Source organism: Schistocerca piceifrons, chromosome X (genome assembly GCF_021461385.2).
Source record: "Schistocerca piceifrons isolate TAMUIC-IGC-003096 chromosome X, iqSchPice1.1, whole genome shotgun sequence".
Classification (NCBI taxonomy): Eukaryota; Metazoa; Arthropoda; class Insecta; order Orthoptera; family Acrididae; genus Schistocerca; species Schistocerca piceifrons.
Genome location: NC_060149.1, coordinates 234,566,878 through 234,591,943, shown reverse-complemented (window position 1 = coordinate 234,591,943; position 25,066 = coordinate 234,566,878). Strand labels below are relative to the sequence as shown.

The 25,066-nt window shown below is 43.5% G+C and overlaps 1 protein-coding gene across 2 annotated transcripts in view; it reads left to right on the top strand.

Moving 5' to 3' along the window:
• The first annotated feature begins 658 nt into the window (after positions 1 to 658).
• Positions 659 to 25,066, top strand: part of LOC124721818 (lipoma-preferred partner homolog) — a 94,205-nt gene continuing 69,797 nt past the window's right edge. Inside the window, exons 1-3 of one of the 2 annotated variants that reach the window (XM_047246939.1) lie at positions 659 to 884; positions 1,835 to 1,960; positions 3,328 to 3,463. In XM_047246939.1, the coding sequence (XP_047102895.1) occupies positions 1,844 to 1,960; positions 3,328 to 3,463 (253 nt within the window). In that variant the 5' untranslated portion in view covers positions 659 to 884; positions 1,835 to 1,843. The remainder of the gene's footprint in view (positions 885 to 1,834; positions 1,961 to 3,327; positions 3,464 to 25,066) is intronic. The other variant, XM_047246938.1, reaches the window with a different exon arrangement.

The following is a 25,066-nucleotide window of genomic DNA, read 5'->3' as shown; positions in this document are numbered from 1 at the left end:
GTAGCAGCCGCGCGCGGTTTCGGACTGAAGCGCCTAGAACCGCTAGGCCACATGGGCCGATCGGAGCAATCATGACAGCAATTAACTTATATATATTCTACGTTTGACTGTCTACGAAGAAGTTACCAGAATTAAAACGCGAGAAAATTCTATGGTCACTGTACAATAAACTTACCACAATACATTAACAGCTATGAGCTTATAAGGCATAAAATATTCAATAAACTGCCGCCTAGTTGCGTAAGATCTTTCAGAACTTCAATTTAAAGACAGAATATGAGTCGCTAGTTGTCCACCCATTCCTTGAGATGAACAAATACAATAATAGCAATTTCATTTTGTTATTTGTAAACCAACCCACAGTATTTTTGTATGTATTAGTTCAACTAATGTACTATCCGTCTGACGATAGCTACTGCTACTATCGCCTAACCACAACTAAATTATTATTATTATTATGATCTTTATCGTGTTACCCCTATAAAACTATTGTAAATATTGTGATAGCAAAACTGTTTGGTCCAAATTGTCAGTCACATTGCTTATATTGATTTGTACGTCGATTCGAAAAACACAACCAACCCTCAATGCAATTTCGAAACAAATGAGCCACCCGTTTGTTTTGTTACGTTTACAGCTGACACACACACTGCACTCCTAACTCTTCGTCACTCCGTCACTCGTCTTGCTCATTCAAATACATGATGTCATCAACATATTGACCAATCACAGTGAGACTTCTATTATCTCAACCGTGTCACAGACTGCAACTCTGACTCACGACAGTGACAGCAGTGTTTGGTAGGAGGTGTAGTGGCAGTGCGCTGCAGTGAAAGAAAGGTTTTGGATGAAAGAGACCTGTTGGATATTCAGGGGTAATTTAGGTAGCATTGTAGTCGTCTTAAGTGTAATAATACTGTATTACGGATCGTTTTCTTATGTGTGAATTATAATAGAATTTCTGTGGTGGTTGTTACTGTTGATTCCGTACAGTTTCTGAACCAGTGGCCTAATTGTAAACAGATTGCAGTCATCGATTGCGGATTGTTGAACTGAATTCAGATTTATGCCGCGACATAAATTGTTCAAGTTTTGTTTCGATGAAATACTTGCAGAATCATGGGAAATTATTTATAGTGACTATTAATTTAACGTGTTTACGAAGGAACTTGAATGGCAGTGTTGAAATATCTCTATCTTGCAAGTGTGAGATAAAAACTGTTCAACAATTGTTGTCCCAGTAATCATCATTGTTTTGTTGAGATTTAAATGCATTGAATTCCGTAAGATACCAGATCTTGGTCTTCAAGAATACTATATTTTTAGAACTGGCGAAATCTAAGTTTCCCATATTTTTGATAGTATATTAAGGAGTCAGCATTATTGAAACTTATTTTATTAGAACGTCGTTTGTAATCATCGTCTTCACGGTTGGAAATAAGTTCCGGCCAACAAACCTCATTCCTGTTGCTTTATGGGTATATACAACTTTTTACACAGTAAAAAAATTTTCGAAGTGGAAAACAAGATTTTCCCGTTTGATGTGCCATCTAGTTACTTTTCAGTTCGTGTTTCCTCTACTGCCACTCAGGCTCTGTTCTTTCTTCACTGTGTGCCTGTTGTTATTCGTAAATTATCATGTGTGTCAGGTTCTGTGTGATTTAATAGTTAAGTTTTGAATGTTACTTCCATTTGTTCAAAGGACTGTAGTGCAGTTTTCCGAATTCAGTACTTTGTGTAGCTTTTCTCTTGCAGAAATCAAGAATAATCATTTTTACAGCCAAACAAATTGTAATTGTCTTTATTATAATTATATGTATATGTGTTTCCACAGGTGTACAAAATGACTAGTAACTTGGACCAACAGATTGCTAACCTAAAAATCACTGAAAGTGATCTGAATACAAATAGAAAAGTTGGGCCGGCAGTGCCACCGAAACCAAAGAAGCCACAGCCACAGGTAAATGTTACATTTTTCAATCTGAAATGAGCCAGACTTATGAATAATCAGAATAAATCAATAAAACCTTTCAGGCTGTACTATCACAAGTAAAATAATAATCTTTATGTCCATTGTAGGTACAACAGCTGCAAGTAATATTTCATTTGGTCTATCGCCTAAGATTTAAAAACAGTAATTTATTTAATAGATCCTAAACTAAATTGAGGCTAGTGTGTGATATTGCTGTCTTTCATCTCCCCCCTGATATGTTACTTGTTGTACAGACTGATCCATAGCATAGTCCACGGTCTAAGTCGGGTTGAAAGGTGATAATCTCGTTGCAAGTTAACAAATCCAATGAGTGTGATTCTGAGATAAAGACTGTGGTTACTCATTGATCTATAGCTTGTTCTGATGTCTATGTTAGTGCAACATTTAACATACCTTGTTGTAAAAACTAAACCAGCAGGGTACATTTATTAGTTGCTCCACTGACAAATCACTGACATATATTTTGCTACATATATTGATCATCAGCTATGAAAAATGCAAGGAGTAGCTACCACCAACTCTTACGTAAATTGGATAACAATGATTTCTGTTTCTATTGCAGTAGTCAGTGTTAAAGTTTATTCTCAGACATAATAATCTGTGTATCACTAACACACATTGCATACTGTACTAGACCAAGCGAGGTGGCGCAGTGGTTAGCACACTGGACTCGCATTCGGGAGGACGACGGTTCAATCCCGTCTCCGACCATCCTGATTTAGGTTTTCCATGATTTCCCTAAATCGCTTCAGGCAAATGCCGGGATGGTTCCTTTGAAAGGGTATGGCCGATTTCCTTCCCCATCCTTCGCTCACCCGAGCTTGCGCTCCGTCTTTAATGACCTCGTTGTCGACGGGACGTTAAACACTAATATCCTCCTCCTCCATACTGTACTACTTTCGTGGGACACCAGGTAGCATATCATGTGTGTTATGCTAAATATCTCTCTCTCTCTCTCTCTCTCTCTCTCTCTCTCTCATGTGAAGTAGGGAGGGTTTGTGGAGTCGGAACAAATTAGCAAGGGAGTGGTCAAGACATACCTATCAACCTTTAGCACAGAAGCTGCAGTTATGCTATTGTAAGATAATATAAGCTTAGTGTGCCTTATCAAAGCAAGCTGCAAGTCTGTAAAACAGAGAAACACTTTCCAGTTGAACAATGCAGAAAGTATGGATGCTTTTGTCCGTATCCCTGACATTAGAAGACCTGCCAAGGATCCAGGAAATTAATTTTCCCATAAAACAAAACTCCTTATTATCAGAAGCTTGGGCTTTTGTTAGAACTTTGTAGTGTTAATTGTTATTTGCTAATCATGTTACTGTTTATTGTTTTAGGTTCCAAAAAGTTACTCTTTAAAGAAACCAAGTGAACCATCCTACAGTACTCTCCTGCAAAATGCAGGTGGTGGTCCAACAAGTTCATCAGATGACAAAAATAGACTGTATTCAAATCTGGGACCAAATAAGAGTGGTAAGTGTATTTCAAAATTACCTATTCATTTATAAATGGTTCATGCATCACCACATAAGGAGGGGTGGGGGACAGCAGTTTATTTTCTTAAGCAACATGCCACTATATCTATCCCCCATTATATTGTTTTAATTCCAATGTTCCATTATTTTTCTCGCCATTCTCATGGTGTTTTATATGTAGAATTTTCTTTTCTTACCAAACTGTAGAAAATGGAACTAGAAGGTTGACCGTAGTGGTTCTATGTGGAATGTAGAGGTCAATTCAAGTTTTAGGCTACCCATTTTGATATACTGGGTTCAACAAAATTAATAGTGTGAAACGCTGGAATGGTTTGTTAAAAAGGGTTAGTTATCAGTTTTCAGCATTGTCAGAAAATGTAACATTGTCCCATGTTCTCAATTTCTAATTGTTTTGTTGTTGACAGGTAGTTAAAACCATGGGTGGGTGGGGGGGGGGGGGGGGGAGTTGGAAAGCTGATTCCTGCCATAAGCAATGAATAAGCATTAATACATCATTTTCAAGGTTTAGGGGCAGAGGGTGAGTTTTTCAGAGCCAATATTCTGACGGGATATTTAAAACAGAAAGAGAGGAAAGTAAAAATATAAAAAAAAATTTCCTCCCCGCTGTGGTCCGATGTTGTCAGATTTTTAATACATGTGAATGCATTAATAACAAAATATATTAACCCGTAAACTCCATTTTATTGTCAAGATCTCGTACGCTACTTCGGTAGTTAAAATATGATTCTATTGTGTCATTGTCATCATAGTCGCTAAGTAGTGCCGTCCTGTGTATTGTGTCACTGGCAAAAGCTGACAGGTTGTATTGTATTTTTTGCTGTTTCTGATTATTTTTACTACTGTGTGTAAATTTTGTTACTTCCTTTTGCCTGTATATCCTTACGTAATGACAAAGATTGTTAAAGTTACATGGACCAAATAGTAACAGAGATTATTGTAAGTGTTGCTGCAGCTCACCACAAGGTATGAATTGATCTTGTGTTTCTGAGGACATAAATTAAACAAATGGCAGCAAAAGATATGAAATTCATTTATAAAAATCAGTAAATAATCTGAATATTGATATGAATTACACTTCTGAAGAAACTAAATGTAGTAAATCAGTGTAAAGTTATTTGCTAAAAGCTTATAAAAGACAATATGTACAAAGTGGGAGCTTTTAAAATATTGAAATGTGTTGCTATGTGCTGTGCACAATATTCTGCTCATATTTATTTGCTGCTTTTCTAAAGCTCATGCAAGAGTGATGGCACAGTCTATAAACATTATTATTATTATTATTATTAATTATTTTTCCATATTTTATTATTTTGTGTTTTTTGTTTAAAACTTCAAGAAAACATTTTATCTAAGAGACAAAGTTAAGTACATTTTGCGTAGAATATTTTTACTTGTTTTTATTTCACTCAATGAACAACAAAAAAGTAGAAAGATTTATATGTTCAGCAAACCAGATACAGAAAGAGTAGTGTCATATCTCATTAAGGAACTTAAAACTTTCAGTATGCAGTAGGACAGTTCATAATGGGAAAGAGTGATAATTCATGGGATACCTCCTACTATCTTGTCGGACCTTCTTTGCACAGCAACTCGATGTGACATAGACCCAACAAGTCACAGGATGTCCTCTGCAGAAGTATTGAGACCTGCTGCTTCTATAGCTACCTATAACTGCCAAAGTGTTGCCGGTGTAGGATTTTGTGCATGAACTAACCTTTCAATTATGCCCCATATATGTTTGATGGGATTCATATTGGGCATTTTGGTGGCCAAATCATTCACTCGAACTCTTCAGAATGTTCTTCAGACCAGTTGTGAACAATTGTGGTCCGGTGATCTGGTACTTTGCCATAGAACACACATCATTGTATGGGAACATGAAGTCCATGAATGGCTGTAAATGATCCCCCAAGTAGCTGAACATACCCATTTCCAGTCAGTGATCAGTTCAGTTGGACCAGAGGACGTATTCAGCGTCATTTTTGGGACCACCATGAGCTTACACAGTGCCTTGTTGACATGTTGGATCCATGGCTTCATGGGATCTGCACCACACTCGCACCATGCCATCACCTCTTACCAACTGAAATCAGGACTCATCTGGCCTGGCCACAGTTTACCAGTCGTCTAGGGTCCAACAGATATGATAACGAGTCCAAGACAGGTGCTGCAGGTGATGATTTGCTGTTAGCAAACATACCCATGTTGGTTGTCTGCTGCCATAGCCCATTAATGCCAGATTTTGCCACACAGATACTTTTTTCATACATCCCTCATTGATTTCTGCAGTTACTTTATGCAGTGTTGCTTGTCTGTTAGCACTAACAACTCCATGCAAACACCACTCTCTTGGTCGTTAAGTGAAGGTCGTTGGCCACTGTGTTGTCCATGGTGTGATGTAATTCTTGAAACTTGGTATTCTTGGCACTCTTTTGACACTGTAGATGTAGGAATGTTGAATTCCCTAACCATTTCCAAAATGGAATGTTCCATGCATCTAGCTCCAACTACCCTTCTGTGTTCAACTACTTTATGGTTAAATGACGATGGCATCCTTTAGGGTAAAACATTCTGGAAGTAAAATAGCCCCCATTTGGATCTCTGGGCAGGGAGTACTCAAAAGGACTTCATTATCAGGAGAAACAAAACTGGCGTGCTACGTATCAGAACATGGAATGTCAGATCCCTGAGTCGGGCAGGTAGGTTAGAAAATTGAAAAAGGGAAATGGATAGGTTAAAGTTAGATATAGTGGGAATTAGTGAACTTCTGTGGCAGGAGGAACTGGACTTCCTGTCAGGTGCCCCCCTGCGGGTTTGGGGGTAAGAATAGGCCCGCGGTATTCCTGCCTGTCGTAAGAGGCGACTAAAAGGAGTCTCAAACGTTTTGACCTTAATGTGATGGTCCCCATTAGGGTTTGACCTCCATTTTTCCAAATTCCACAGAAGTACGAGCCTTTTGGGGAAGGACACCTTACGTGGTGCACCATCAGTCCTCTGTGCCCTACGACCTTGGCACTCTTGATCGTCTTGGCGTCGTACCTGCACCCTCCATCCCTCATTTTGGGCATAGATACCTGATGTATTGTGTAAGTACCGCCCTTAGTGCGTTACCACCAGCACCCACGATCACTATGGACTACCTATGGCACCCAAAATCCAGCACGGTAGCCAGCCCGTTGTGGTGGGGTCGTCATGTACCCTCTAGGTTGTAGCCCCCTGACAACACAGGGATCGTACTGCCGATGCCTGAGCTGACACCTCCCCACGTAAGCCAAGGAGTAGATGCTCGTCTCTCTGGGGCATCGGGACTCCCGGCAACGGCCATCCTGCCAGGTGGCCTTTGCTGTGGCTGGGTGGCGCCCGTGGGGAGAGCCCCTGGTTGGAGTGGGTGGCATCGGGGCGGATGCCCCGCAATGAAGTGGGTGAAATCTCAATCTGGTGGTCGTCCGACCGCCAATGTCTCTAAGCGTGGTAAGGTGGAATTTAACGCTGTGATGTATAACCCGAAGTCGTTCCCTTCCCTAGCCACACCATGGGAGGAACGTAGGGCTGCAGACAGACAGGAGCCGTATTCGCCACGATACCTTGTATGCAGCAGAACTGATGGGGATTCGTTTTTGGGGACTAAGCCTCTTTTCTTCGTGCACAATCTCGAAGATAAGTTTGGGGAAGTGGCGTCTCTTTCCAAAATGAGGAGCGGGGCCATTTTGATACAAGCAGCTTCATCTGCGCAGTCCCAGGCATTACTCGCCTGTGAGAAGCTCGGTGACATCCCCGTTACTGTCACTCCCCATAAGTCCTTAAATTTAGTCCAGGGGATTATTTTTCATAAAGATCTTCTGCTACAGTCTGATGACGAGCTACGTGAGAACCTGGCACGACGAGGTGTACACTTTGTCCGTCGTGTCTTTAGGGGGCCGAAGGATAATAGGGTCGCTACCGGTGCTTTCATCCTGGCCTTTGAGGGCGACTGCTTGCCTGAGAAAGTCAAGGTCATGATATACCGGTGCGATGTCAAGCCTTATGTCCCGCCCCCTATGCGATGCTTCCAGTGCTGGAAATTCGGACACATGTCCTCCAGGTGCACTTCCAGCCCCACGTGTCGTGATTGTGGACGACCTCCACATCCTAATGCTCCATGTGCTCCGCCTCCCACCTGCGTTAACTGTGGGGAGCATCATTCTCCCTGCTCACCAGACTGTGCAGTCTATCAACGAGAGCGGAAGATACAAGAAATTAAGACCTTGGACCGTTTAAGTTACCAAGAGGCAAAGAAGAAATTAGAACGACTCAACCCCACACCTATGTTGAGGAGTTATGCTACTGTCACACTGCCGCCACCAGCTCCTGCACAGACTCCCTTCTCTGTTGGCCCACAGAGAAATCAGGTAACGTCTGCCCCACCGCTGGGACAGGCCGCTCTCTCTTCCACTGCTCCCAAAACACCGAGTTTGGGAGCAGTGCGCCCCAAACAACCGGGGATGTTGGTCCCCAACTCTCAGCCGGAGCGGCGACAGCCCTCTCCGGCTCCTCAGCCGGGGAAGCGACAGCTCCCTCCGGCTGCTCAGCCGGGGACGCAACAGCCTCCTCCGGCCTCACTTGTTCGGAAGGGATCCCTTGGGGGCGTCCCTTCCAAGGACTTCCCCAGTGTCTCACAAGACACTAGCCAGTGGCTGAAGAAGCCACCAGCTGCTGGTCGAAGGGCTTCACGCTCTTCCTCTGTTCCTGACAATGCGTCAGGAAAGCCCTCCCAGCATGACAACCCTCCTCCCAAAGACAAGAGAGAGAAGAGGAAGCTCTCCAAGAAGGATAAGGACCCAATGGTTCCCGCACCAACGCTCCCTATCAGCTCAGCCTCTGATGACGAGGTCGAGCTCTTTGCGTCCCCTGATGACCTGGATCTCACCGTCTCCTCAGACGCGATGCCCGTAGTGACGTCCGTCACTCAGTCGGTGGCAGCATGTGACCCTGCAAAGTAATTTGCCTTTTCAGTACCTGAATGCCCCTACAGGACCCGCTTTGTACAATCCTCCAGTGGAATTGTGGCGGTTATTTTAGCCATCTCCCTGAGCTATGACAGCTTCTAAGCCTGACCCCTGCATTCTGCATTGCCCTCCAGGAAACCTGGTTCCCGGCAATGCGGACCCTTGTCCTTCGTGGATACCGGGGTTATTACTGCAACCGTAGCACTTACCATTGTGTGTCAGGTGGAGCCTGCGTGTATGTCCTTACCTCTGTATATAGTGCTCCTGTGCCCCTTCAAACATCATTGGAAGCTGTGGCTGTACGTGTAAGGACTACCCAGGACATAACCGTCTGCAGTGTCTATCTCCCTCCAGGTGGTACAGTCTCCCTGACCGACTTGGCTGCACTTGTCGCCCAACTCCCCACGCCTTTTCTTCTCCTGGGGGATTTTAACGCCCACAATCCCCTGTGGGGTGGAATGAAGGTTACTGGCCGAAGCAGAGAGGTCGAGAATCTCATCTCCCAACTCGACCTCTGCCTCTTAAACACTGGCGCCGCCACACATTTCAGTGTGGCGCATGGCACGTTCTCGGCCATAGATCTGTCATTGTGCAGCCCAGGGCTTGTACCATCTGTCCACTGGAGAGTCCATGCCGACTTGTGTGGTAGTGACCATTTTCCCATCTTCCTTTCACTACCCCAGCGTCGCTCCCATGAACGTTTGCCTCGATGGGCATTTAGCAAGGCAAACTGGGGCACGTTCTCCTCTGCTGCCACTGTTGACTCTCTCCCCCACGGTACCATCGATGTGGCGGTTGAGACACTGACTGCAGCGATTGCTTCCGCTGCGGAACGTACCATTCCTCGTTCATTAGGGTGCCCCCGGCGAAAGTCGGTGCCTTGGTGGTCTCCAGAGGTCGCTGAAGCCATTAAAGAACGTCGGCGGGCTCTTCAGCGACATAAGCGGCACCCGTCTTTGGAGAACCTCATTTTTTTCAAACGTCTCCGTGCTCAGGCACGGCGGCTCATCAAACGGCGGAAACAGGAGTGCTGGGAGAGGTACGTTTCCACCATTGGTTCCCGTACTTCACCCTCCCAGGTGTGGATGAAGATTCGGCGCCTCTTTGGATTGCAGCACTCTACAGGTGTCGCAGGGCTTACCATCAACGGGGCGGTATCCACCGATGCTGATGCAATCGCCGAGCATTTCGCTCAGCACTATGTTCGGGCCTCTGCGTCGGGGAATTACCCGCCCGCGTTTCGCGCGCTCAAACGCCGGGAGGAAGGCAAACGGCTTTCCTTTGCTTCTCGCCACCCTGAGGCGTATAACGCCCCATTTAGTTTGTGGGAACTGCAGAGCGCCCTGGCACAGTGCCCCGATACAGCCTCTGGGCCAGATGGCGTCCACAATCAGATGCTCAAACACCTTTCCCCGGACTGTCAGCGGTGTGTTCTTGCGATCTTCAACCGCATATGGGGCAATGGTGTCTTTCCGTCGCAGTGGTGAGAGAGTACCGTCATTCCGGTGCTGAAGCCTGGTAAGGACCCACTTAATGTGGATAGCTATCGGCCCATCAGCTTGACAAATACTCTGTGTAAGCTCTTGGAACGCGTGGTGAGTCGACGGCTGTGTTGGCTGCTCGAGTCTCGGGGTCTTCTGGCTCCTTGCCAGAGCGGCTTCCGTCAGGGCCGTTCCACTGCCGATACTTTGGTCTTTCTTGAGTCTGCAATCCGCACTGCTTTTTCCAGGCGCCAACACCTCGTCTCCGTCTTTTTCGATCTCTCCAGAGCATATGACACGACGTGGCGGCACCGTATTCTCGCCACGTTTGCACTGGTGGGGTCTCCGGGGCTCTCTCCCCATTTTTATTCAGAATTTTTTATCTATTCGGACATTCCGCGTTTTAATTGGCACATCCCATAGTTCACTTCATATCCAGGAGAACGGCGTTCCACAGGGCTCTGTATTGAGTGTGCCCCTTTTCCTTGTGGCCATTAATGGCCTTGCAGCAGCAGTCGGGTCGTCTGTCTCCCCCACGTTATATGCTGACGATTTCTGCATCTTTTTCAGCTCCTCCGCCATTGGTGTTGCAGAACGTCGGTTGCAGGGAGCCATACGCAAGGCGCAGGCGTGGGCCCTAACCCATGGGTTTCAGTTTTCTCTTGCGAAGACTTGTGTTATGCACTTTTGTCGGCGTCGTACTGTCCATCCCCACCCTGAGCTCTATCTTCAGGATGCCATGCTCAGGGTTGTTGACACTTACCGTTTTCTGGGATTGCTGTTCGATGCCCGGCTTACTTGGCTTCCACATATTCGTCAGCTCAAGCGTCAGTGCTGGCAGCATCTGAATGCCCTCCGCTGCCTAAGCAACACAACTTGGGGTGCAGATCGTCACACGCTGCTGCAGCTCTACAACGCCCTTGTGCTGTCCCGACTGGATTATGGGAGTGTGGCGTATGGCTCAGCATCGCCCTCAGCGTTGCAACTGCTGGATCCCGTTCACCACTGTGGGGTTCGACAGGCGACAGGAGCATTTCGCACCAGTCCTGTTCATAGCCTCCTTGCTGAGGCTGGGGTTCCTCCACTTCGTATTCGGCGTCAACAACTGTTAGCCAACTATGCTGCCCACGTCCGTTGTTCGCCCCGTCACCCTAACTATCGTCTCCTTTTCGAAAATGCGGCAGTCCATATCCCACACCAGCGGCCACGATGAGGCCATACACTTGGGATCCGTGTTTGGTCGCTCCTTAATGAACTCGAGTGTTTGCCTCTTCCATCTGCTTTCCAGGTCCGCCCACATACACCACCTTGGTGTATTCGTCGGCCGCAGCTTCAGCTGGACCTCTCCCAATGGCAAAAGGATTCAGTTCCTCCTGCAGTCTTGTGCCGCCAATTTCTTGCTCTCCTGGACGCATCCCGTGACTCGGCGGTTATCTATACCGATGGTTGATGGCCGTGTGGGGTACGCTTACGCTCATGCGGACTATGTCGACCAGCGCTCCTTGCCGGACGGCTGCAGTGTTTACACCGCAGAGCTAACAGCTATTTTTCGTGCCCTTGAGCGTGTTCGTACCAGCACTGGCGAGTCTTTTGTCATTTGCAGTGACTCTCTCAGTAGTCTCCAGGCTCTTGACCAGTGCTACCCACGCCATCCCATTGTTGTTGCCATCCAGGAGTCCGTTCATGCTCTTGAACAACGTGGCCGTTCAGTGGTGGTCATATGGACCCCGGGACACGTTGGGATCGCGGGAAACGAACTCCCCGACAAGTTAGCCAAAGAGGCTACCCGCAAACTGCCGTTGGAGATCGGCCTCCCGGAAACTGATCTCAGAACCGTTTTGCACCGTCGGGTCTTTGGGTTGTGGGGCGACGAATGGCGCACTCTGTCTGCACCCAACAAGCTGCGGCAGGTAAAGGAGACAACGACTGTGTGGCGTTCCTCCATGCGGGCCTCTCGCAGGGATTCTGTTGTTCTGTGTAGGCTCCGCATTGGCCACTCTTGGCTGACGCATGGTCATCTGCTGCGTCGAGAGGACCCCCATCATTGTCGCTGTGGTGCGAATATGACGGTGGCCCATGTATTGTTGGACTGTCCTCTTTTAACCGCCCTCAGGCGAACTTTTAATCTCCAGGGTGCTTTATCAGCTCTTTTAGGTGACAATGTCTCTATGGCAGATCGGGTTTTAAGTTTTGTTCGCGCAAGTGGCTTTTATAGGTCCATTTAACTCTTGTAACATCACCCTCTTTTGAGCTGTCTCTTTTAATTAGTTTTGTGTTGTCATTCGACTCCACCCTCAACTTTTAGGCTGGAGGTTTTAACGTGTTGCAGAGTGGCTGGCTCATCCTATTATTTTCGTGATCACCCAGCCACAGTCCTCTGCTGTGCAGCTTTAATTCCTTCTGCCTTTGTTCTCTATGTTGCTTTTGTTGTTGTGCTCTGTTTTCCGTGTTGTCTTACACTGGACCATGGGGCTTTTCTTCCCCCGGAGTTTTTCTTTTAGTGCTTCGCTTGACTGGTGGATAGTTTCCCTGTGCTCTGTGTTTTTATGAAACAAGGGACCGATGACCTTTGTAGTTTGGTCCCTTTAATCTTTAACCCAACCAACCTGTCAGGTGAATACAGGAGGGTTATAAATACAAAATTAAATAGGGGCAATGCAGGAATAGGTTTAATAATGAATCAAAACATAGGAATGTGGATAAGCTACTATGAATAGCGTAGTCAATGCATTATTGTAGCCAAAATCGACACCAAGTCCACACCCACCACAGTAGTACAAGTTTATATGCCAACTAGCTCCACAGATGAGGAAGAGATTGAGGAAATGTGTGATGAGATAAAAGAAATTATTCAGGTAAGCAAGGGAGACAAAAATTTAATAGTCGTGGTGGACTGGAATGTGATAGTAGGAAAAGTAGTAGGTGAATATGGACTGAGGGAAAGGAATGAAGAAGGAAGCCACATTGAAGAATTTTGCACAGAACACAATTTAATCATAGCAAACACTTAGTTTAAGATTTATGAAAGAAGGCTGTATATGTGGAAGAGACCTGGAGACACCGGAAGGATTCACATTGATTATATAATGTTAAGACGGAGATTTTGGAACAAGATTTTAAATTGTAAGACATTTCCAGGGACAGATGTGGACTCTGACCACAACTTATTGGTTATGAACTTCAGATTAAAACTGAAGAAACTGCAAAAAGCAGGGATTTAAGGAGATGGGACCTGGATGAACTGAAAGAATCAGAAGTCGTATAGAGTTCCAGAGGGATAATTAGGGAACAATTGACAAGAACAGGGGAAAGGAATACAGTAGAAGAAGAATGGGTACCTCAGAGAGACGAAATAGTGAAGACAACAGAGGATCAAGTAGGTAAAAAGACGAGGGCTAGTAGAAATACTTGGGTAATATAGGAGATATTGAATTTAATTGATGAAAGGAGAAAATATAAAAATACAATAAATGAAGCAGGCAAAAAGGAATACAAATGTCTTAACAAATGAGATCAACAGGAAGTGCAAAATGGCTAAGCCGGCTGGCTAGAGGGCAAATGTGAGGATGCAGAAGCATATCTCTGGAATTCAAGAAGACTATAATAATTCCAATTCAAAAGAAAGCAGGTGCTGACAGATGTGGAAATTACCAAACTATCAGTCCAATAAGTTACCGTTGCAAAATACTAACGCAGCTCCTTTGTGGAAGAATGAAAAAGCTGGTAGAAGCCAACCGCAGGGAAGATCAGTTTCGATTTTGGAGAAATGTTGGAACACACTAGGCAATACTGGCCCTAAAACATCTTATAGAGGATAAATTAAGGAAAGGCAAAGCTATGTTTATAGTATTTTTAGGCTTAGAGAAAGTGTTTCACGATCTTGATTAGAATACTCTCTTTCAAATTCTAAAGGTGGCAGGGGTAAAATACAGAGAGCAAAAGGCTATTTACAATTTGTACAGAAACCAGATGACAGTCATAAGAGTCGAGGGACATGAAAGGGAAGCAGTGGTTGAGAAGGGAGTGAGACAAGGTTGTAGCCTATCCCTGGTGTTATTCAATCTGTATATTGAGCAAGCAGTAAAGGAAACAAAAGAAAAATTTGGAGTAGGAATTAAAATCAATGGAGGAGAAATAAAAAGGTTTGCCGATGACATTGTAGTTCTGTCAGAGACAGCAAAGGACTTGGAATAGCAGTTGAACGGAATGGACAGTGTCTTGAAAAAAGTGTACAAGGTGAACACCAACAAAAGCATAATGGAATGTAGTCAAATTAAATCAAGTGATGCTGAGGGAATTAGATTAGGAAGTGAGACAGTTAAAGTAGTAGATGGGTTTTGCTATTTGAGAAGAAAAATAACTGATGATGGTCGCAGTAGGGAGGATATAAAATGTGGACTGGTAATGGCATGAAGAGCATTCTTGAAGAAGGGAAATTTGTTAACACTGAGTACAGATTTAAATGTGAGGAAGTTCTATCTGAAAGTATTTGTATGGAGTGTAGCCACATATGGAAGTGAAACATGGATGAAACAGTTTAGACGAGAAAAGAATAGAAGCTGTTGAAGTGCAGTGCTACAGAAGAATGCTGAAATGGTGAAGATTAGATGTTTAGATCATGCAAATAATGAGGAGGTACTGAATAGAATTGGGAGAAGAGAGATTTGTTGTACAACCTGACTAGAAGAAGGGACCAGTTGGTGGAACATGTTCTGAGGCATCAAGGGATCACCAATTTAGTTCTGGAGGGAAGTGTGGTGGGTAAAAATCGTAGAGGAAAACCAAGAGATAAATACAGTAAGAAGATTGAGAAGGGTGTAGGTATCAGTAGTTACCCGGAGGTGAAGAAGCTTGCCCAGGATAGAGTATCCTGGAGAGCTGCATCAAACCAGTCTTTGGACTGAAGACCACAACACCACCACCACTGAAAAGATGAGTCGGATAGATACTAGCGTCAGTGGCACTGAGAAGCAGCTGAAATCGTTAAAATAGAGGAAGACCCAAGGTCTGGTGGAATCCCTTGCAGATTCTATAGCCAGTTTTCAGTTGAGTAGCCCATATGTTAACTGTAATCTATTGTAGGTTCCTCACACAAAAAACTCTGCCCAGTTGTTGGAAGAAAGCATTAGTCACACTACTGTCCAGTGTCCTTGACACCTATTTGTTGTAGGATCTTTGAAAATATCACTGAACAACAAATTTGAAGTGAAAGTGTGTAAATCGTATGATTTTGAGTCATTTATGTTTATTTCGGTATAAATTGATACAAAATCATCTTCATAAATTCTTAGTTCTAGTTTTTTGAAAACCTAATCTACATTTTTGTATAAATAACTCACCAACTAAATATGCATTCATGTTCCAAGATTTAGCCTAACAAATTTCAAGTGAATAATTACTTGAATTAGGTTATGTGTTATGCATTGATAAATTTCAGTGCCATTCTGCAAGTACAAAAATAATATATTAAGAAAAAATGAAGATAATATTACAGGAATGAAAATACTTGCTAAGTCTACTTTGTACCAGAACTATGTAAAGCACAAAAGAAAATATATAAGTTACCTGGTCACAAATGTATATAAAGCATTATAAATGTTAAATGTCCATATGTACAGTATCTACAACTACATATTTTGTTCAGAGATAAATTCAGGAGATGACCGTTTTCGCTTAGCTTGATGTTTATTCACATACTCGGGAACATCCCTTATGACAGTCCAACAGCAATCTGCTAAAATAGTAGGGCTCCACTTTCCAGCATACCTCTTCTCAATTGTGGCAATATCTCAATGAAATCGCTCCCCATGTTCATCACTTACTGCACCACAATCTTTGGAGAAGAAGTCAAGATGACTATGTAAGAAATGCATTTTCAGTTACATGTTGCAACCAAGTTTTTCTTAAGATGACAACATGTTATCTACAATCTCCTTATAATTTATTGCTCATTTGTTCCCTAAGAAGTGTAAACAGACTGTCTTAAAACATTCCCATGCATGCTTCTCATCACCTTATATTATTCCATCAAAAGTGTCAAATCTGTGGGCCTACAAAGATGCTGTCCTTTACTTTGGCATCTCTTAAGTAAGGGAATTTTTGCCTTACGTACTTAAATGCGTCACATTCTTTGTTCACTCCCTTTATAAAGTTTTTCATGAGACCCAGCTTGATGTGTAAGGGCAGAAGCAGAATCTTTTTAGGGTCTACTAGAGGTTCAATCTTAATGTTCTTTATACCTGGTTGATGAGATTTTCTGGTGGGCCATTCATGTTTACTGTAATGAGATGCATGAGCTCGCCTATCCCATTCACAAACAAAGCAGCAATATTCAGTATACCCTAGCCAGCCCCTAATAGCAGTGCAACCACTTTCAAGTCACCACAAATCTGCCATTCAGAGACATTATACTTGATGGCTTCTCGTAAAATTTTCATGTTTTGGTATGACTCTTTCATATGCACACTATGCCCAACTGGAATAGAAGGAAGCTCATTGCCAATATGTAAAAGCACTGCTTTTAAGCTCAACTTTGAGGAATCAGTCTCCACTCATCAGGGTTGTCATTAATTCTGAGAGCCATCATTAGACCATTTATGTCTACACGTGCCACAAGACTATCTTGCATTTTAAAAAGAGGAGTGAATTTTTGGCTCTTCTGCAGTAGAATGAAACATTTACATTGCTTTCCAGAAAATTGCACTGCTGCAATCTTGAGGCTGAAATCTCAGCCTCAGCCTTAGCTTTAGAGAGCTTCAAATCTTTAATGAGATCACTGAACTCATTTTCAGACAAGTTTTGTGGATCATCAGTTGATGATGTATTTAGAAGAAACTGGATCATGTGATGTACATGGCTCAGGACATTCAGAATCCCCATCAGAAGTGATCTTGTACTCCGTTGTTGGTTCAGGTATTGGCAATCCTTCCCCTGTGTAGAACTGGACATAAGGCAGATGGAATGTTGCGATAGATCATGGTCCACGTCTTCTTCTTCTTCTTCTTCTTCTTAGATATTCCCTTCTTGATAGGAGAAACCATAGAAAAGTAACAGTCAGCGACATGGTTAGTTGGCTCACACCACGTCATGGGCACTGCAAAGTGCATTGAACGTCCTTTCCTATGCATCCAATTCCAGAGGTTGTTGACACAAGTATTGCAGATCACATGTGGAGCCCAGGGTTTATCCTGATCACCTGTTTTGCACCCAAAATAACAACTGTAAGCTTTTTTAATCAATGGAGTTAGTTGCTGTTTTTGTGACACAAGTGTCACTTGTCCATACACATAGCAAAATGTGTTAACACTGTTAACACAAACTTGTGGCAGTTTTGTTCACTTCAATAGCAGTCAACTTTAATAACTGGTAGTTAATCTGGAAGCAAATGTGCAAAAATTGTTACATGCATTAATAAAGTCACTGAAGTTGAAGAGGAGGGAGACAAAAAGAGCACCAAAATTGGTATCAGAATGTTTATAACCAAAATATTGTGCACAAGTAAGACTAGGGACAATAATATAATCCATTGTTACTAGTTATTATTACTTTGACAAACCATTATAATATTTGATTTTAAACTTAACATAAAAATCCATGTATAATTGTCTCACCGTAATAAAACACTGTAAAATGAAAACTAAAGCTAATTTTGAATTGTCTTTGCTGATACTCACGATCAGCACATTAGAATTGATAGGAATTGGCTATTTTCATTCAATTTACATTTTCATTGTTGCATAGTGTATTCTGTGCTCAAACATAAGAGATATCTTAAACAGGAAAACTGTCTCCATGCCAACCAGTGTGGATTTCGAAAATATCAGTCATGTGAAACACGATTTGCTCTTTTATCACATGACCATACAGAAAGCACTATATCAGGGCAACCAGGTAGATGCAGTATTTCATGACTTCCAGAAAGCATTTGACTTAGTACCACACATGCTCTTATCAAACGTATGATCATATGGGGTATCAAGTAAAATTTGTGACTGGATTGAGGATTTTTTGAGAGGAAGGATGCAGTAAGTTCTCTTGGATGAAGAATCATCAGTAAATGTAGAAGTAGTTTCTTGTGTGTGAGAGTGTTTATTAGGCACAAGCTTTTATTTTAATAACTGTGTAGCATACCATACCGCTGTTGCTGTCAAACCTTGGATTGTACAGGCTTTTGTTTGTTTTGGTTGTTGTAGCTTAGTGTCAGATAGACCGTTAGTGAGAGAGCATTTCCAATTCCTGCTGCTAATAAGCCGAGTACACCGTTCGTTTGTTGTATATTTTTATGAGCTTCAAATTGAAGCGACTGCAGTAATGGATAGGAACTGTGATTGCTGTGGACAGATGCGAGCAGAGTTGGCGACCCTTCGGTCACAGCTCCAGGCTGCATTGGCTTTCGTCACACAGCTTGAGGCTGCTGCCAAGGGGCATCTCAGTCGGGGGGGGGGGGGGGGGAGGAGGTCGGACACAGGGGTGTGAGAGACATCGAGCAAGTCCCACGTGTCATCCATTCGGTCCACTGCTGTGGCTGTCCCAGGTGCTGCCTGCTCTGAGGTTGACCCCTCGCCCGTGGTTGAGTGGGAGATCATCCCAAAGTCTGGTAGGCAATGAAAAATTTTCCAAGGGGCTGATCGTAGGGCCTCCCCAGATTGTTTGACGAGCAGGTTTCGGGCATTATCTGTAGCTGATGATGTCTCTCAGCCGGATGCAATCATCCACCCTGTTCCAGAGGAAGCTTCTCGGCCCACAAGGTCTGAGCATTCAGAGGGTGGGTTTGCTGGTAGCTGGGAGCTCCAATGTTAGGTACGTAATGGGCCCCCTTAGGAACATTGCTGCCAAGGAGGGGAAGGAAGCAAGTGTGCACTCCGTGTGCATACCGGGGGGAGTCATTTCAGATGTGGAAAGACTGCTTGCAAAAGCCATGTAGAGTACAGGGTGCAGCCAACTGCAGGTGGTGGCTCATGTCAATACCAATGACATATATCATAGGAGATTCTCTCTGGTTTTGGGTGGCTAGCGGAAATGGTAAAGACTGCCAGTCTTGCTTGCGAGATTAAGGTGGAGCTCACCATTTGAAGCACCGTCAATAGAACCGACTGTGGTCCTTTGGTGCAGAGCCGATTGGAGTGTCTGAATCAGAGGCTCAGGTGGTTCTGTGACCGTGTAGGCTGCAGATTCCTTGACTTGCGCCATCGTGTGGTGGGTTTCTGGGTTCCGCTTAACAGGTCAGGAGTCCACTACACCCAGAAAGTGGCTACATGGGTAGCGAGGGCTATATGGAAGGGACTGGACGGTTTTTTAGGTTAGAGGGCCCCAGGGAACAACAGAAAGGGTGTCCATCTGAAAGGGGCAAGTAAAACACAGTAAGTGAGTTGTAGAAATTTTTGGTATTGTAGTTGTAAATTGTTGTAGCTGTGTTGGAAAAGTACCAGAGTGCCAGGCCCTAATAGAAAACACTGGAGCTCAATTAGCTATAGGTACAGAAAGCAGGCTAAAGCCAGAAATAAGCTTGGCAGAAATTTTTCTAACGATCTAACAGTGTTCAGAAAGGCTAGATTAAATACAGTTGGTGGTGGAGTATTTATTGGTGTCAGAAGTAGTTTGCCTTGTAGTGAAATTGAACTAGATAGTTCCTGCAAAATAGTATGGGTAGAGGTTGTACTTGACAATCGGACTAAACTATTAATTGGGTCATTTTGCTGACCCCTGACTCAGAAGAAATAGTTGCTGGACAGTTCAAAGAAAACACGAGTCTCATTTCAAATAGGTACCCCACTCATACAATTATAGTCAGTGATGACTTTAATCTACCCTCAATATGCTGGAAAAATTACACATTTAAAGCCGGTGGCAGGCATAAAACGTCATCCGAAATTGTACTGAATGCTATCTCAGAAAATGATTTTGAACAAGTAGTTCATGAGGCCACTTGAAGCGTAAATGGTTTCGAAAACACACTTGACCTATCAGCAACAAATAATCCTGGACAGATAGTTAGTATCATGATGAATACAGGGATTAGCGACCACAAGGCAGTAGCTGCTAGGCTCCTACAATCATCAAAAAGAAACACAAAGCATATCTATTTAAAAAAGCTGATAAAAATGCTCTTAACACATTTTTAAGAGACAGTCTTCACTCCTTCCGATCTGGTCATGTAAGCCTAGAAAAGTTGTGTAATGATTTCAGAGAGATAGTATCGACAGCAATTGAGAGAGATATAGCACATAAATTAATAAGTGATGGTACTGATCCTCCATGGTACACTAAATGAGTCAGATCACTGTTGCAGAAGCAGCGAAAAAAGCATGGAAAATTTAAAAGAACGCAAAATCCCCAAGACTGGCAAAGTTTAGCAGAAGTTCGAAATATAATGCGTACTTCAATGTGAGATGCTTTCAATAATTTCCACAATGAAACTGTCTTGAAATCTGGCAGAAAACCCAGAGAGATTCTGGTCATACATAAAGCACACCAGTGGCAAGACGCAATCAATACCTTCACTGTGTGATAATAACGGTGAAGTCACTGATGACAGTGCCACCAAAGGAGAGTTATTAAACACAGTTTTCCAAAACTCCTTCACCAAAGAAGACAAAGTAAATATTCCTGAATTCCAATCCAGAACAACTGCCAGGGTGAGAAACATAGAAATAGATTTCCTCAGTGTCGCAAAGCAGCTCAAATCACTTAATAAAAGCAAGGCTTCCAGTCCAGATTGTATACGCTCGCTCACAGAAAGATCCATACCTAAAGACTGGAAAATTGCTCAAGTCACACCAATACCCAAAAAGGGAAGTAAGAGTAATCCGTTGAATTACAGGCCCATATCACTAATGTTGATTTGCAGTAAGGTTTTGGAACATTATGAGGTACTTTGAAGAAAATTATTTATTAACACGTAGTCAGCACGGATTCAGAAAATGTCATTCTTGCAAAACACAACGAGCTCTTTATACTTGTGAAGTAATGAGTGCTATCAACAGGGGATGTCAAATTTATTCCATATTTTTAGATTTCCAGAAGGCTTTAGACACCGTAGACACCGTTAGAAGACTCACAAGAGTCTTCTAACCAAACTGCGTGCCTATGGAATATCACCTCATTTGTGTGACTGGATTCATGATTTCCTGCCAGAAGGGTCACAGTTCGTATTAATAGATGGAAAGTCATTGAGTAAAATTATATCTATATTAACGATATAAGAGACAATCTCAGTAGCCACCTTAGATTGTGTGCAGATTATGCTGTCATTTACCTTCTTGTAAAGTCATCAGATGACCAACATGAATTGCAACATTATTTAGATAAGATATCTGTGTAGTGCGAAAAGTGACAGTTGACCCTGAATAAAGAAAAGTGTGAGCTTATTCACATGAGCACTAAGAGAAATCCACTAAATTTCGATTAGGCAATAAGTTACACAAATCTGAAGGCTGTGAATTCAACTAAATACTTAGGGATTACAGTTACCAATACCCTAAATTGGAACGATCACATAAATAATGTTGTGGGTAGAGCCAACCAAAGAGTGTGATTCATTGGCAGAACACTTAGAAGGTGCAACAGGTCTGCCAAAGGGACTGCTTACACCACCCTTGTCCACCCTATTTTGGAATATTGCTGCGCAGTGTGGAATCCACATCAGATGGGACTGACAGATGACATCGAAAAAGTACAAAGAAGGGCAGCTTGTTTTATATTATCGCGAAGTAGGGGAGATAGTGCCACAGACATGATACGTGAATTGGAGTGGCAGTCATTAAAACAAAGGCATTTTTCATTGCGAGGGAATCTTCTCATGAAATTTCAATCACCAGTTTTCTCCTCTAATTGCGAAAACATTCTGTTGGCACCCACCTACAGAGGGAGAAATGATCATGACGATAAAATAAGAGATCAGGGCTCGCACAGAAAAATTTAAGTGCTGGTTTTTCCCACGCGCCATTAGAGAGTGGAATAGTAGAGAGACAGCTTGAAGGTGGTTCATTGAACCCTCTGCCAGGCACTTTATTGTAAATAGCAGAGTAATCACGTAGATGTATAAGTGCCCCAGGGAAATGTGTTGGGTGCTCTGCTGTTCATGTTGCATATTTATGACCTTGCGGACAGTGTTGTTACTAGCCTCAGACTTTGTTTCACTAACTGGGAACAACATAACACCTTGATAGGATACCTCTTGGAGGACATTCTGTAAATGCGAAAGAAGAGGTTGACTTGGCAATCGAGTATCTGACAAGTTATCCAGATCTGTGCCTGAGGGACGAGCACCAAGCTGATCATCGAACGTGGTGCTAGGGACATGCCCCCTGATATCTGGGACCTGATAGTCACTAAGCGGTTTACTGAGCGAGGTGGCGTAGTGGTTAGCGCACTGGACTCATATTTGGGAGGATGACTGTTCAATCCCGTGTCTGGCCTTCGTGATTCAGGTTTTCTGTGATTTTCCTAAATCACTTCAGGCAAATGCCGGGATAGTTCCTTTGACAGGGCATGGCCGACTTACTTCCCTAATCCAATGAGACCGATGACCTTGCTATTTGGTCGCTTTCCCCCAGATTAATGCAATCCAATCCAGTCACTAAGCAGTTTGTAAGGAGGTATTGGCAGCAATACGGCAATCCCATTAATCATCATCTGCTTAGGCATGACATAGTGAAAGCAATTGAATCAAGGCGGTCAGGTAGATGCAGTATTGAATTTCCGAAAAGCAGTTGACTCTCAAGGGAATCTCCCCATCGCACCCCCCTCAGATTTAGTTATAAGTTGGCACAGTGGATAGGCCTTGAAAAACTGAACACAGATCAATCGAGAAAACAGAAAGAAGTTGTGTGGAACTATGAAAAAAATAAGCAAAATATACACACTGAGTAGTCCATGAGTAACATAGGCAACATCAAGGACAGTGGGAGCACAGGAGCACCGTGGTCCCGTGGTTAGTGTGAACAGCTGCGGAGCAAGAGGTTCTTGGTTCAAGTCTTCCCTCGAGTGAAAAGCTTAATTTTTTATTTTCAGACAATTATCAAAGTTCAGGCACTCTCACATAATCAACTTCGCTCTTCAGAATTCCAGGACATGTTCAGATTTGCTTGGATATATGCAGGATTTGACGGTCTACACACGGAAAAATTTGAAAACGTTAAAAACATATGTTTTGACAGAGCACAGGGAAAACTGTGCGACTGTGAAACTGTTGCATTCATTTGTTGCAGTTTATGTGACAAACTGTTGCATTCATTTGTTGCAGTTATGTGACAAACTGTTGCATTCATTTGTTGCAGTTTATGTGACTAACTCTTGCATTCATTTGTTGCAGTTTATGTGACAAACTCTTATGTTTTCATCACTTTTTTGGGAGTGATTATCACACCCACAAGAAAACCTAAATCGGGCAAGGTAGAAGAATCTTTTTACCCATTCGCCAAGTGTACAAGTTAGGTGGGTCGACAACATATTCCTGTCATGTGCATCATGTCCTGATGCATCGTGTTCGGGGCAATCGATTTCTTCTCTGCTCCGATTCTCTTAGTGCCTTACAATCACTGCAGAACCTATACCCGACTGAGGGGATGGTCCAGCTGATATATGACCAACTATACTTGCTCCAATGGCGGGGTAAAGGGGTATCCTTCTGCTGGGTGCCTGGTCATGTCGGCATATGGGGCAATGAACAGGCCGATCGGGCTGCCATGGAGGCTTGCAGAGAGCAGGATGTGGTCCAGTGTCCTATCCCCTTGCAGTCGGTCATTGCTGCACTCCACAGGAAGTGCATGGAGTTGTGGGAGGACGAATGGCTGGCGGTGACGGCCAATAAACTGTGGTTGGTAAAGTCAACCACTCGGCCGTGGCGTTCCTCCTGCCGGTTGCTCAGGCGGGAAGAGATTGCCCTCACACGTCTTCGGATCGGGCACTGTCCTCTCACACATAGCTTTTTATTACAGCGGGAGGATCCTCCGTTTTGTGATGCTTGTGGTGTGCACATCTCTGTCCGGCACATTTTAACAGACTGCATTTTATACCGTGATGCACGGGCAGAAGCACAAGTTGATGGGGACCTGCCTTCTGTTTTAGCTAATGATGAGTCGTGTGTGTCTAGGGTTTTTAAGTTTTGTGACGTGTCTGGACTCTGGCCTCAACTTTTAGGCTGGAGGTTTTAGTGTATTGCAGAGTGGCTGCTCCTCCCCTTTTTTCTTTGTGGTCAGCCAGCCACTTCCATCTGCTACATTGTTTTAGCTCCCTCTATCATTTTCTTCCTGTGTTGTCCATGTTTTACTGTTGACACCCTGCTTCATCCCACGCTTCAGTGTGGATGAGCACATATTTTTCAACGATTGTTACCCGTGTTTTATGTACTGTTTTATATTCCTGTTCTGCAATTTTTCTTGACACCCGTCTCCCTATGTTACTGAACGGGCGCTGAAGACCTTGCTGTCGTGCGCCCAAAAACCCCTCTACTACTACTACTACTACTACTACTACTGTCATGTGACGCACATGCCATCACCAGTGTCGTATAGAATATATCAGACGTGTTTTCCTGTGGAGGAATCGGTTGAACTATGACCTTGCGATCAAATGTTTTCGGTTCCCATTGGAGAGGCACGTCCTTTCGTCTACTAATCGCACGGTTTTGCGGTGCGGTCACAAAACACAGACACTAAACTTATTACAGTGAACAGAGACGTCAATGAACGAACGGACAGATCATAACTTTGCGAAAATAAAGAAAGTAAACTTTTCACTCGAGGGAAGACTTGAACGAGGGACCTCTCATTATCAAAAGTATGATCATATGGCATATCAAGCAAAATTTGTGACTGGATTGAGGATTTCTTGGTAGGGAGGATGCAGCAAATTATCTCGGATGGAGAGTATTAGACAGATGCAGAAGTAGCTTTGGGTGGACTCCGTGGAAGTGTGTTGAGTTTATGTGAAGTGCCTTGCTATCCATGTTATACATTAATGACCTTGCAAACAATATTAATAGTAACCTCAGACTTTTCACAGATGATGCAGGTATCTGTAATGGAGTACAGTCTGAAAGAAGGTGCTAAAGTATTGTCAGATCTTGATAAGATTTCAAACTGATGCAGAGATTGACAACTTTCTTTAAATGTT